This window comes from Toxotes jaculatrix, chromosome 14, assembly GCF_017976425.1.
Source record: "Toxotes jaculatrix isolate fToxJac2 chromosome 14, fToxJac2.pri, whole genome shotgun sequence".
Classification (NCBI taxonomy): Eukaryota; Metazoa; Chordata; class Actinopteri; family Toxotidae; genus Toxotes; species Toxotes jaculatrix.
This window is the reverse complement of record NC_054407.1, coordinates 11,826,194-11,838,856: the sequence shown is the minus strand read 5'-3', so window position 1 is coordinate 11,838,856 and position 12,663 is coordinate 11,826,194. Positions and strand designations below refer to the sequence as shown.

Below are 12,663 nucleotides of genomic sequence, written 5' to 3'. Positions count from 1 at the left end.
TCAACCTGAGAGGACATTAAAATGCCTCATATCCAAAGAAGTGTTCCTCAGGAATATCAAATATCTCTTGAAACTGCTGGAAGGCCAGGAGAGCATTATCTTTAAATAAGTCACCAAGTACATTAATTCCCTTTTCCCCACCAAGAAGAGAACACAGATGAGCAGATGCCTGCAGGAAAGTCAGGATTTGTACCACAGGAGACAGCGAGGATTTCACATATTTCCTTTCCAGATATTTAGTTATATCATGCCAGACTCTGATAGTGTTGTATATACAAGATTGTGCTTTACTATCACAAGTGACCAGACTCCATGCATCCAGTTGGAAAAAGCAATATTTTAAGCCTCTGTCCAGGCTTTTTGCCACACCATTAGTGGTGTCCATTAGTTATGACAGTGGTTGTTGGTGAATGATATATGGTTTTGATCCATTTAAGGAAGCCATCCAACCCAAATCTCTCTGAAGTACGCGGACTCAGCCCTATCATCAGCCTTCTCAGCATCTAAGGAGTCAGCCAGTGCCCTCTGTTTCTTCTGAGTATTAAACTGTACAATATTTAATAGCCTTCTCACATTGCTGGTTAACCCTGTGAGCCCGTACGTATCATATATGATACCCACATTTCTGGGACTCATTGCATCACCATCAAGCATAAACTTTGCATTTAACCCTTTTAGATGAACTCTTATGCTCGTATACTGACTCCTGGTAGACACTCCTCACTTTTCTAAATGTTTTGACATGTGTGATACAAACAAAAAATATACTTAGAATTTTTTTTTTTTAATTTTTTTTTTTTACATTTTGTCAAAGGGACAAATAAAGAGTTCATATTTGAAAAATTAGAATTTTCTGACCATTCTTTCATAGTTCAGGTCTCACAGGGTTAAGTAATGTCCATGAACAGAGCCTGTCTGCTCTGAGTTTATAAAAGCTGGCAAGCGGTTTTGACAGCAGCTTTCTGTCAACTAAAATTACACTGAAAGGTCTGTAGGAGCCACACGTCAGGAGTTTCATCTTTCTTCAAAATGTTCACCGACCCTGCCCTCCACAGAGGTGGTGTGGTGTGGTCTGGTCTCCGTTTCTTTTAGTACTGTCTTCTGTGCGATCACTCAGTCTGTACAGGACGGACTGCATTTGGGCAAATTCCTGCACCATACGGGAGTTAACGTTCTCCATAACATTCTGGGCAGTAATAGTAGCAATGTTTTCCTCAAATAGCACGCTATCATCATTATCCATGCTAACCTAACAGAACAAGCCATGCGTGACTTTTTTTGTGTTCTTCTGAGAGTTTCTTGTGATTTACTGTCTCCCTCAGCTCCCAGTAAAAGTCACTTGAGTAACTGTGGTTTAATGGGTCAGGAATAAGAAATAATCGGCCCTCAAGGCAGAAGGCTGGCGGAAATTATCCTCTCACTCAGTGCATCACGTGACCCTACCATTTGATTTTTATCTGACTTTGCTCTATTTGATTAGAGAACTTAATCATAGTTTTAATTCATTTTATAGACACTGCCTGTAATGTTTTCTCAGTAGATTAGTGTCTGAGCAGTACACATAAAACATCATTCAGTACTATTTAATAATGCCGTGAAGAATTCTTGTTACGTCTAATATTTCCTATAAAATCTTCATTAATAAAAACTGATATCATTTGATCTTGTAGCATTTTTCAAAGTGGTCAAATACAAGCAAAGAACATAGATTTTTAAATTTTCAGATTGAACCACAGTGTCAGGAAAGCGATAGCCTTCAGCTGGAGCTTGTTCGCTGTCACACTTGGTGTCAATTACAGCTCATTAGTGACCCTACAGGAGAGACAGAGACTGATCTACGCCGAAAGGTCAGCGTGGTTTTAGTTTGTCTCCAAGCTAGTTTTTGCTTGCCGGATGCAGGGGCACCAAAAGCCTTTGCACCACTGCTTTTTCCCTTTCATACCTCTGTGCTTCTCTAATGAGCTACTTTCCAGGGGCTTGTTTGTACTCTAATGAATGTACCATCCTGTTGCGATGTTTTCCCAACATCACAGAGTGAAGAAAATTAGACACAGAAATATACTCAAAACACATTCTCATAAACATACACTATCATTAAGCCTTGTCGATGCCTCATAACTCAAACACTATGAAGCATATTCTCTTTACTGGGGGATTCAGTAGCACATAAGCACTGTAATGGGTGAAATCTCTTTTGATAGGCCATTCAGTTCAGTGATTAGAAACAGTAATAATCCACACACCTGGTGATGCTGTACTGGACGAATTTGACTCTTCATTCTCATCTTCACTCATCTTTTTGGTAGATGTCTCCTCTTCCCCCGTCTGTCCATTTGGTGCTTGCGTTCCCTCCTCATCTCCGGTCCCCACCAGGTAGTTCCAAGGCTTCCAAATGGACTTGACAATTTTTGAGATCACCTGAAATAATGAGTGGATGGTCAGGAACTTAGCTGATTCAGCGATGAAGTATTTTTCAATATTTCAAACCTCATTACGAAAACTTAAAACCAGAACAACCTTCTTCTCAGCAATAGTTGGGTGAACTGGGGGTCGGAGAAACTCCTCTGAATCAGGACCAGGCTCCAGCGGTTCGCCCCAGTCTAAGGAGGTCTGACCAGGGATTAGTTGGAGGGTCACATAGGATTCTGAGGACTCTGAGGACCAGGGATCTGTAGCTGAAGAGACAAAAAGGTTGTGGCGGTTTTTGGAACGGGCGAACCCGGGCAGCCGCCCAGGGCGGCATCACATGGGGGGCGGCACAACCACGTGAAAAAAAAAACATCTGCGCCGCGACACAAGGGATGGGCGGTGGGCATTGTGGGAAATTCACTCTGAGCTGTGTGTATAAAGCAAGACCACAACACAAGCGCCAACTGGGACAGAAAACGTATGACAAAGTGTCTACATTTATATGCCATGATGCCAACAATTTCAAAAGATTTTACCAAGGTTATGTTAACACATACTCTAGTGGAATTAGTGGGCTAAAGTCACCTCGACTTTCTTCCAAATAACGCACATGTCATTCATATTATAAATACAGGCCTTTGATTTTCAGGATCCCACTTACTCTGGCAGTCACTGTGGCACAAGCAGAGAGGAGCTTTTCAAAGCTACAGTTGATCAAGTCGTACCTGAGGTCAACCATGTGTCAGGAATGGCTCACTGGCCTTGCTGTCAACAGTCACAATCAATCACTCAATATGGGAGCAGGTTTCATATGATGACATTATAGATGATTTTGCATCAAGGAAGGCCAGAAAGGTCAGGTTTTAGTTTTTGGTTGTTAGGTTTTTTTTTTAATAGTGTTGAACTTAGATTTCCTTTAGTGTGTTTTCATTTGTGTGATGGATTTGTGCTATTCAGAATATTTATTCTATATTTTATTGGTATATTATTCTTTTATTTTCTTTATTATTCTAAAGTAAGAAAATTTTATTGTTTTTATTTTGTATTAATATTCTCTGCTGTTATGTGTGATTGTGTATATAGAGTATATTAATTTAATTTCTGATAACTTTCATTTCTAAATTGTTTTGGCAATGTTGGAGTTGGAGATTGTTATAATATAAATATTGTAAAAAACATGGCTGTTTGTGTCAAGTGTCTTTTCTTTCTTTTGGGGGGGGGGCTCGGAGGGGGTGTCGCCCAGGGAGTAATTCAATGTAGAACCGCCACTGCAAACAGGTGATTGATAATCCACGGTATCACTGATCAGTACAAGCAATCTTTCTTTATAGGCATCAATATTAGTAAAAAATCTGGCTCACCGGCATCAGCGCTGTAAAGCGCGGTCTCCTCTTCAAGGTCAACCAACCCTGTCCAGTTAGAAGGTGAAACATCTGAGGGCCCTGCACAGATGGACGAGACAAAGAACATTATACTGCAATTATGTGTATTCCTACCATGTCCATATTTACAGATTTGATGGTTGGTTCTCTGATTATTCAGGTGGTTTGTGCAACCACAGATCTGCTAATCACAGACAAAGGTAAAACCTCTGGTGGTGATGGTTTGCTGTGTAGTCAGGTCAGGACTATCAGTCCCTGTAGAGTCAGTATCACTTGAGCCTGTGAGGTAGCTCCAGGGCTTCCACAGGGAGGTGTAGATCTGAGAGATGGAGCCTGTATTCTTCACTTTACCTAGGAAACAAGTTGATGAGATTTGCTGTTCACATGAATTTGCTCCAGTTTGTTTTAAAGTTTCACTGTGTTTTAATTTTGCAGAAAGTGGCCAATATCAGTCAGCACAACAGCCTCAAGTGAGAAAGAGCATCTAGATATTTAATATATTAAGACATCCTGTCCTCTTTTTCTGTCTCTCTCTCCCACTGCTTCTGTCAATCCAGCAGTTTCACAGATACATGATGGTGGGGTGGATAATGTGGATCAGAAATCTGTGTTGCCATAGCTACAACAGAGGCAATGACATTTATTTTCATTGTTACTACATTAATAGCACTCAAAGCTACCACAGCAACATCAACACTAAATCAGTGTATTCATCCATTTCTGTGGCCATTTTTGATCTACACACTTCATAAACAAATATAGTGTGCAAAAGCAGACAGTGGTTTCCCTCCTATGTTATAATACCTCTGTAGCAGTAAGCATCGTATAGTTCTGTGGTGTTGTCAGCAGTGCTGTTGGGTGTGACGGTGCGGACTCCCGGCTGGCTCCCTCCACAGTCTGGGCGAGGCCAGGTCACCGGGTAGCGGACGCTGCCATCAGACAGCCAGCCTGGGGCGCAGCTGTCCAGGCCGGCTCTCCAGGCCAAATAAAGCTGCCCCACCGTGGCCAGCTGCCCCCCAAGGGATACGCAACGGTCTGAGGCTGACGATAGAGACAACCTGCCTGGGACTGAAGAGTGGAACACCTCACCTGGAGGAGGGAAACATGAGACAGAGGGCTTGTCACGAAGACATTGAAACCCCACATAATGCATAGTGGTCCTGCTGCTCAAAAGATAAAGCTGATGATATTTGTTACCCTGTCTGTGGCACTGATCTCCAGGCACATTCATTCCTTCTAGTTTCAGTTTTGAAAACGTCCTGAATAATTTCCTGAAGCAGCTGGGCACTGTGGTTTTTAGAAAACATAACTCAAAAACGAATAAATGGTGCATTTGTTGGGGACTATTTTTAGCCATGGATTCATACATATTTGTTTCTGTTGTAAGTATTTATAACAGTAGGATGGTGTTTGTGGGACCAGCTCAACATAAACCACAGTGCCTGTGTTCATTTTAATGAAGGAACATGTCATCCAGTGGAAACGTGTTACTCACTGATGTGTGTGTTTTTTTTTTGTTGTTGTTGTTGATTTGGACGTTTATGACACACAGAGCAATAAGCTTTGACTACACAAACAACACATGCAAGGAGGATCAAGTCTTTGTTCTGTTTTTTCTTTTAAATTTCCATTGGAATAGAAAAAGATTGTTGCCAGACTTGTCCTTTCATACTGTAGCCGAATATGATGCAAACAGTGTGAAGGCAAAAGCTGACACTGCTTTTGATGTGTTTTGTGTGTGTGTGTGTGTGTGTGTGTGTGTGTGTGTGTGTGTGTGTGTGTGTGTGTGTGTACCATCCAGTTCTTTTGCAAAACAGTACACATCAAACATCTCTTTCGGGTCCCTCTTCCCATAATTCCTCACTCCAGCGGAGTATTCCTTGTGTCCATAGCAACCAAGCTCTGGCAGCTGGACAGAATAACTGTGGAGACAATCATATGGGAGTCATAAATGGGAATAAACCTTATTTCTTCTTTCTAATCATAGGAAATAATTGGCATGAACATGGACATTTTAATGTGTGAGCTTTATCTCAGTTCACACACCAAAACTTTTATCAGTTCAGTATCTTTTAAAGGGCAAGGGATTAGAATAGATTAAAATACAATTAACAGCAAAGAATCAACAGGGGTAAAACGAACAACATAATCAAGAAGCAGATGAGGTGACAAAACAAAAGCACTGAATATTCATTGAAGCAGCAGATAATCCAAGTACAGAGGGAGCAAACAGTACACAAACAAAGAAGATGTCTTCATGTTAGAGAATTAGCAGGCATACTAAAAAAATCTTAAAAACAGAGCTGTGACAACTAGTATGCAAGTAGCTTTATATTAAGCGTAAGTCCATGAGAGTGTCTTCTCATTTAACTCTTCGCAAAAACATAAACATATTTTCCAAACCATTCTTTTAGGCAAAAATGCACCAAATTCACTGGTTTCCAGGGCTGCCGACTCCTGTGCATTGAGTGTGTGAGACTCAGACAACTGATACAGATCTCACACCACAAACTGCCTTTTTTTCCTCACACTAACCATGGCCGGACCCACTACTGAGGTCTGGACCTCGGTATTTTCACTAAGGTGTATATAATGAAACTCATGTAATAATTGTGTAAAAATAACTCTGCTTTGATGCTGCAAAAATACTGTACAATGTCAAGAAAATCGACTTTTCGGACTGCTTGTAGTTCAAAGTCATCCATTCCCAGACATCATTTGACCAACATCTATATTAAACAGTGGCCGCCCATTGTGATGCCAGCTAGTTAATTTCACTTGAGCAAATTAATTTGCTAGCTAACTTTAATTCCATCCATTCAATGTGAAACTGATTATATGTTTATTTTCAGATTATATTGCATTATTACACTTTCTTCACTGGCAGACAAAAAAAAGAAAAGACTGCATCAATCAAAGCTCAGCTTTGGGAAGGCAAGAGATACGGGTCAAGATGAGGAGACTGAGAGGAAACAAAAGAGAGAAGGTCATGGAGATGAGAGAGGAAGAGCAGATCATGTCCACTGTGCCCAGGACAGGATTCGCATTATGTCCCTGTGCTGTTCAACACAACAAAAACTGACTGACCTGATCACAGTCAGGCACGCCACCCACCCCAAAAAGAACAAAACTCAGTTCAAGCAGAAGTCAAAAGCTGGCAGCCCTGCTGGTTTCAGCCTCACAAATGTGAAAATCTATTGGTTTCCTTCTTCCTCTTTGATACTAAACAGTAGCCTGATTTGAATTTTACTGACCAAATGATTAATAATTTTCTTCATTTTAAGACTGCAGCTAACAGCTAGTTATTTTCTTTATCGGTCCATTTGCTGATTCAAATTGTTTGGCTTCTAAAGGGTCAGAAAATTCTGCCTATAAATCTGTCCCAGTATCCCAAAGCCTCAGTTGTTGTCTTCAGATCCTCACAGCAGAGGAGCTGGTATGAGGGAACATTTCGCAATTTTGGTGAGGGGATTCATTTGCTTTTGATTACTCAACTCATTATTTCAGCTCAACTTAAGATGAATAAAACAAAATAATAAAATAACAAAAAATAATTGTTAGCTGCCGCCCTGCTTAAAAGCAAAGTAGGACTCACTGCAACTAGAGAGCAACAGTGTAAGGGAGTGACAAGCAGAAGGAAGATATTGAGCATCTTCTCACCGGACAGTCTGATCATCCAACCAGCCTGCTGCACAACTGGTGAAGCCGTCATAGTACGCTGCCCACAGTTGGGCCGGTGAGGCGATCTGAGCTGAGTTTTCCTGGCAGGCCCGCTGCGCGTCGGCAAATGAGAGGGCGTAACGGGCGCTGGGAGCCTGGTAGTGAAACACCACACCTACACGGACAGATGCAGAAACAGATGTTGAGGTAAACTTTTTCAGTTCTTTTTATTTGAGAGATATACCAACACCGCCGAGATTAAAATCAGTAAATCAGTGGGGTGTAATCGATGAACATGTTATTGTGGGCACAAACAGATCAATCTACCACCATGGTGAGTTTCAGCAGGAATTTCACAAATGAGCAAACAGGAAAATTATCATTGGTGTTCGGCCCAAACACTTTAATTAAAAGAATTACATTAAGAATTATTCAAGTTAGATAATATGAACAACACAACACAGAGGCGAGTAAGCTACATTAGGTCAGTCACTGTGATATTGATATGGTGAATCAATGTTATTAATGCCTAATGAAAAAAAAAAAAAAAAACCTGAAAAGGGGTGCTCTGTGCTCTTGTTTTAAAGCAGCCATTATCTATCTTGCATTAGAACAACAATCCTAGAATGCAATAAAACACAAAAATCAATTAAGTTAGAAGAAGAATTTTAAAGCCTTTTGTGTAAATGCTGTTCAGTCTGTCAGCAGCATTTCTGCTTTCTTTAAATGTTTCCTTCAGGGAGTTGTGGCACTAAACTTTTCTCACAAAGAAATCCCCACCAGTGGCTGCTGCACTTACCAGAGACCACCAGAGGCACAGTGTCTCTCTCATAGTCGTTACCCATGACAACCTGACAGTGGTAAGTGCCTGAGTCGTTGGTACGGAGACTGGAGATCTCCATGGTAGCGTTCAGAGGATTGGCAGTGTATCCTGGCAGCACGACGCGGCCACTGAAAGCCTTATTCACCTTGATTACATCACCTTTGGCACAGAAAGAAATTGGTTTCTTCATTACAAACATCTATTGGCATTGTGCAGATTTCACAGAAAATAAACTTTAAGGGACTCTGGATGAATAGATAGAAATAAAATTTTATTGCCATTTTCATTTTGTAATCATATAGGACTTAACTGAAATCCTGGAAGACCTTTTACCAAGACAGCTTATCTCATTTCACTTGCAGCTGTTGCTGCTGTCAGCTTGTTAAGATCTTTGTCATTGTTTTGCTTTGGAAGCTGTCAGATTCATTCAGTCATGATTTTTTTGGCATCAGAAAAAACATGTGATCACGTTTTAAGTTGATAGGGCAAGCTTTTTAGAAATCAGTTGCCTATTAACACATCCAGCAGATATAGAGGGAGATAAGTATAAATTTGGAGCCGTGTTTCTGGTCAGCTGACAAATGCAAGCCAAATATTCACTCTCTTTTAGCTGAGCTTGGTTTTGGTCTATGCTCATTCTTGAGGAAAATATTTGGATCCACTATGTTCACCAGCAAGTTGCTTATTTTATGTCTGCTGTTTGATGGACATCAAAACAATGAAGTGAAAGATTCTAAACTTATAAAACAGCCCAACATAGGTTAATTCAGCCTGCACCAAGCCTTGAATTTGCTCAGACAGATCTGGAGTGTTTACAAGTAAAAGGTTTATCATTTTAATTCCATCAGCTACTATTGTCAGCTTGTTCTTCTTCTTGTGTGGCCTTCAGAAGAATTCTTCAAATATTCTGAGCTGAGCAGAGCTGCAAAGTCAGGTGATAATGACTGTGAAAGACATTTTTCGCATCCACACAGTCATCTTATCCATTGTTATTTTAAAAGTATTTAGTCCAACTGTAAGTGTACACTCCAAGCACTTGTCAGAATCTGATTGAGTAATGCAGAGTAATGCAAGTCTTTTTCAACCACTAAGTCAGGCTGTCATATCACATCTTTGTTTTACCTTTAGCTGAAAGCACAATCTGCTCCAGAGGAGCACCTTGTCCTCCTGCTGGCAGCCTGGTGCGAGTCCACAGGAGGTGAGGAGGCTGGCTAGAAGAGCTGGTCTGGAGGGTGAAAACACAGGGGAGGACAGCTTTGCCTGCCAGTGTTTGTTGTACTGTAGGATGGGTGATCCTACGCATGTTCACTACGGAGGAGGTTTCACCTAGAGAGGAACAACAAGAGAACAGAAGATAATTGGATTATGCAATTAAATATGTTGGAGGACATTTTGCTTTCAAGGGAAGAAAACAATGGAGAGAAAAAGTGAAGTAAATAAGTTCCTGATACTAGAAGTCAAGAAGAAGTCTGCTGGTTGATAGTGGTAAATATCATATTGTGCACTAAATAATCAAGGAGAAATATAGAGAGTTTTGACTGCACTGCAGCTTCTGGCCAAGGTGTCTGCTAACAAGACCTCTGGGATTCATTAGCAATGTTTCACACTCATATTTCTACACAAGAATGAGGAGCTTGCTTTATCATTCCACCAAAGGAACATAACCCAGGCACTCAAGTACACACCTGTACACTTGAGCTGAAAAATACACACACACCACAGTGGCTCACCGGGTCCAACTTAATTCTCGATTTCTATATATTTCTTTTATGTCCTATCTCCACGTTTTCTAAGCGTTCTTACACAAAGCTCAGACTAATTCAATTCAAGTTATTTCATGCCAAAGAAGAAGCAGTGTAAAAGCAATGTCACTGCAAGAGTCAGGAAGAGTCAGGTTCATGGTTCTGCAGATTGATATCCCCAATTCCCTCAGTCTGGTTGCCATGATATACAGGTTCAATGTAACCATGACAACAGGATCACCTACACACACACATTATTCTCCAACCAACCCATTCCTACCTCTCTGTGGCTTTATCCGCTGTGGACCTTACTGTAAAACACCAGGCTTCCATTATTTTATTTTATTTTATTTTATTTCACTTGACATACTCCATCTGCTATAGAAAATTTGTTGAGTTGTTAGAAAAAGGACCTTGAATCTTTTTGTAAATGTTTATTTGCTTTTGAAAGTCAATAATTAAAAACACATTACTGTACACTCATTAATAATCAAGTCTATGAGCTATTTCAGCTCACAAAAGCAAGGAGTAACATGGACTGCAATGTGCTACAGTGTCTGTCAACATGCCAGCTGAAATGCAGAAGACACTGTTACAAAGCTTTAATAAGCTTAAAACAAATTTGTTCAGGGATTTTTTCTTTTGTTTTCTTTTCTTGTCCTCTCCATTCAAATTTTCACTGTTAGTCAAATACACCAATTTGTAGAAAACTAATATGAGAGTAACAAGAGAACCTGTGTAAAAAAAAAAAAAAAATCCACAAAGCCTTGTTTGGAATATTGCACATAGTGGAATTGAATCCCTGAAAGATATTTCCATCTGCATTTAGATTGGAAGGCTTTCACAAGCTGAACCCCCTGAGAGCATCTCTCTGTGCTGAAGAACGGCGCCGCTGCCTTCCCCAAATCAGATGTAATCACAGAATCACAAATACCAGGGAAAAAAATAAGAGCCAGAACAAGATGGAGAGCAGGAATGAAAGAAGGATGGAGGGAGAGAGGGAGTCTAGGAAACAGAAAGGTGGAAACTGAGGGACTTTGGATGACGAGTTCCCTCTTAGCATGGTGGTGACAGATGGGACAAAAGAAAAACTGCCTAAAAAGAGAAGCAAGAGAGCTGGAAGTGACATGAAAGGACACTCTGTCATTAACAGATGCCATCTCTTATTCCTGTCAGTCCTCCTCCAGAGTCTACTGAGCTGTTTGGATTACAGATAAAGTGTAAGCAGGGTTTTATCAGTGTCTCTTAAACTGAATTTGAAATCTGCCAATTCAGTGTCCTGATATCATCACGAAGAGTTGCCGTGGTCAAAAATGTCCCAGTTATATATCTTGTGGTACTTTGTTGACTATATGAACGCAACTTTGTGGTGAAGAACTTGGAAATCACTGACTGTGAAGTGAAATAATTCAACAGATAAATGTTATAACAGCTTTTACAGCAACTTTAAACATAAGACTGTTGTCTAGTCCTGGTATTTGAGAGTGATGGCAGGTTCCAATCCTGATTTTTGAATTTTAATAGCAGGGAGATGCTTTTGTTTAATCTTGGATCCTGGATTGTACAACAAAAACAGACAAAACATGATTGAATGTGGATTAAAATGTGGATTTCTCCTGAGCATAGTGACTTGTAAGGTTATGTTTTAATTTTGGAAAGGACAGATGCAGTTTCTACTTTTAATGAAAATCCAGGCCAACCAGCTACCACCATGCATGCCAATTGCAGGAAAAGTAATTAAGGAGAGCAACTTATCTTTACTACAGGCAGTCAGTAGGCTGCACATGGGACCTCAAGCCTGCGATACTAACCACCAGAGACTTGCAGCTCTGACATGTTTTGTCTTTTTGTTCCATAATTGTGAATTTTATACATAGTTGTGATGGAACAGATGGTCGACTAAACTTGCACAAATGGGTTTGGAGGTGTTCCAGCTCAATCCCACTGAGCATGTCTGCAAACATCCTCAGCATGTCAGCTTTCACTTACAACACTCAAATTAGGACAGACCTGTCTTGTGTATTTATGCCTATGGAAAAATGAACAAGTAACTCTTTTTTTTCAGTATTCTGCTCCAGCTGCTCCCTCTTCCTTTACTGCTTCCTCCCATCCTTCCTTTCATCTGTCTTCTTTCCCTTCCTCTTGTACTACCCTTGCCTCTTCTTTCACTCAGCACTCTTGTGTACTGACGTATTCTGTTACCATTAACCATTGTTTCTTTATATCCGAAACTGCTGATTAGCTTCTGCAGCTCTTGGAGATGAAGAGGTCGAAGGAAACAAGGAGTGGAAGGTAGGAGACAGAAAACTCACCAAAGCCTAAATAGAGCAGCAGCATCAGAGCAAAGAGGATCTGCCACCCAGCTGCACACAAAGTGAGCACCATCCTGGACCTGCAGAGAGAGAGAGAGAAAGAGAGGGAGAGGATTGAGAAGGCTGAATCTGTAGTAAAAGGAGAAACCAAGCCAAGCTGAAGCTTTTGATGTTATAATTTTGTGACAGTCAAAGGCAAACAAGATTTCCTTTTGGACAATATCTTATGTTCTCAACTTTAAATGTTGAACATCTTGAAGTTAAGTTACAGCTGACTTGCAATGCTGTCAGTGCCCCTATCTTTTAAATGCAAGTATATTATCCCTATGAATCAT

General features: G+C 40.5%; 1 protein-coding gene across 1 annotated transcript in view; it reads right to left on the bottom strand.

Annotated features, from left to right (window-relative positions):
- Window positions 1-12,401, bottom strand: part of LOC121193265 (neurocan core protein-like) — a 32,379-nt gene extending 19,978 nt beyond the window's left edge. The window contains exons 1-10 of the mRNA XM_041055492.1: window positions 12,329-12,401; window positions 9,397-9,600; window positions 8,251-8,433; window positions 7,452-7,626; window positions 5,586-5,713; window positions 4,596-4,880; window positions 3,999-4,142; window positions 3,771-3,851; window positions 2,518-2,675; window positions 2,244-2,418 (exon numbers count right to left, since the gene is read on the bottom strand). Coding sequence (XP_040911426.1) covers window positions 2,244-2,418; window positions 2,518-2,675; window positions 3,771-3,851; window positions 3,999-4,142; window positions 4,596-4,880; window positions 5,586-5,713; window positions 7,452-7,626; window positions 8,251-8,433; window positions 9,397-9,600; window positions 12,329-12,401 — 1,606 coding nt within the window. The remainder of the gene's footprint in view (window positions 1-2,243; window positions 2,419-2,517; window positions 2,676-3,770; window positions 3,852-3,998; window positions 4,143-4,595; window positions 4,881-5,585; window positions 5,714-7,451; window positions 7,627-8,250; window positions 8,434-9,396; window positions 9,601-12,328) is intronic.
- Between the last annotated feature and the right edge of the window lie 262 nt (window positions 12,402-12,663).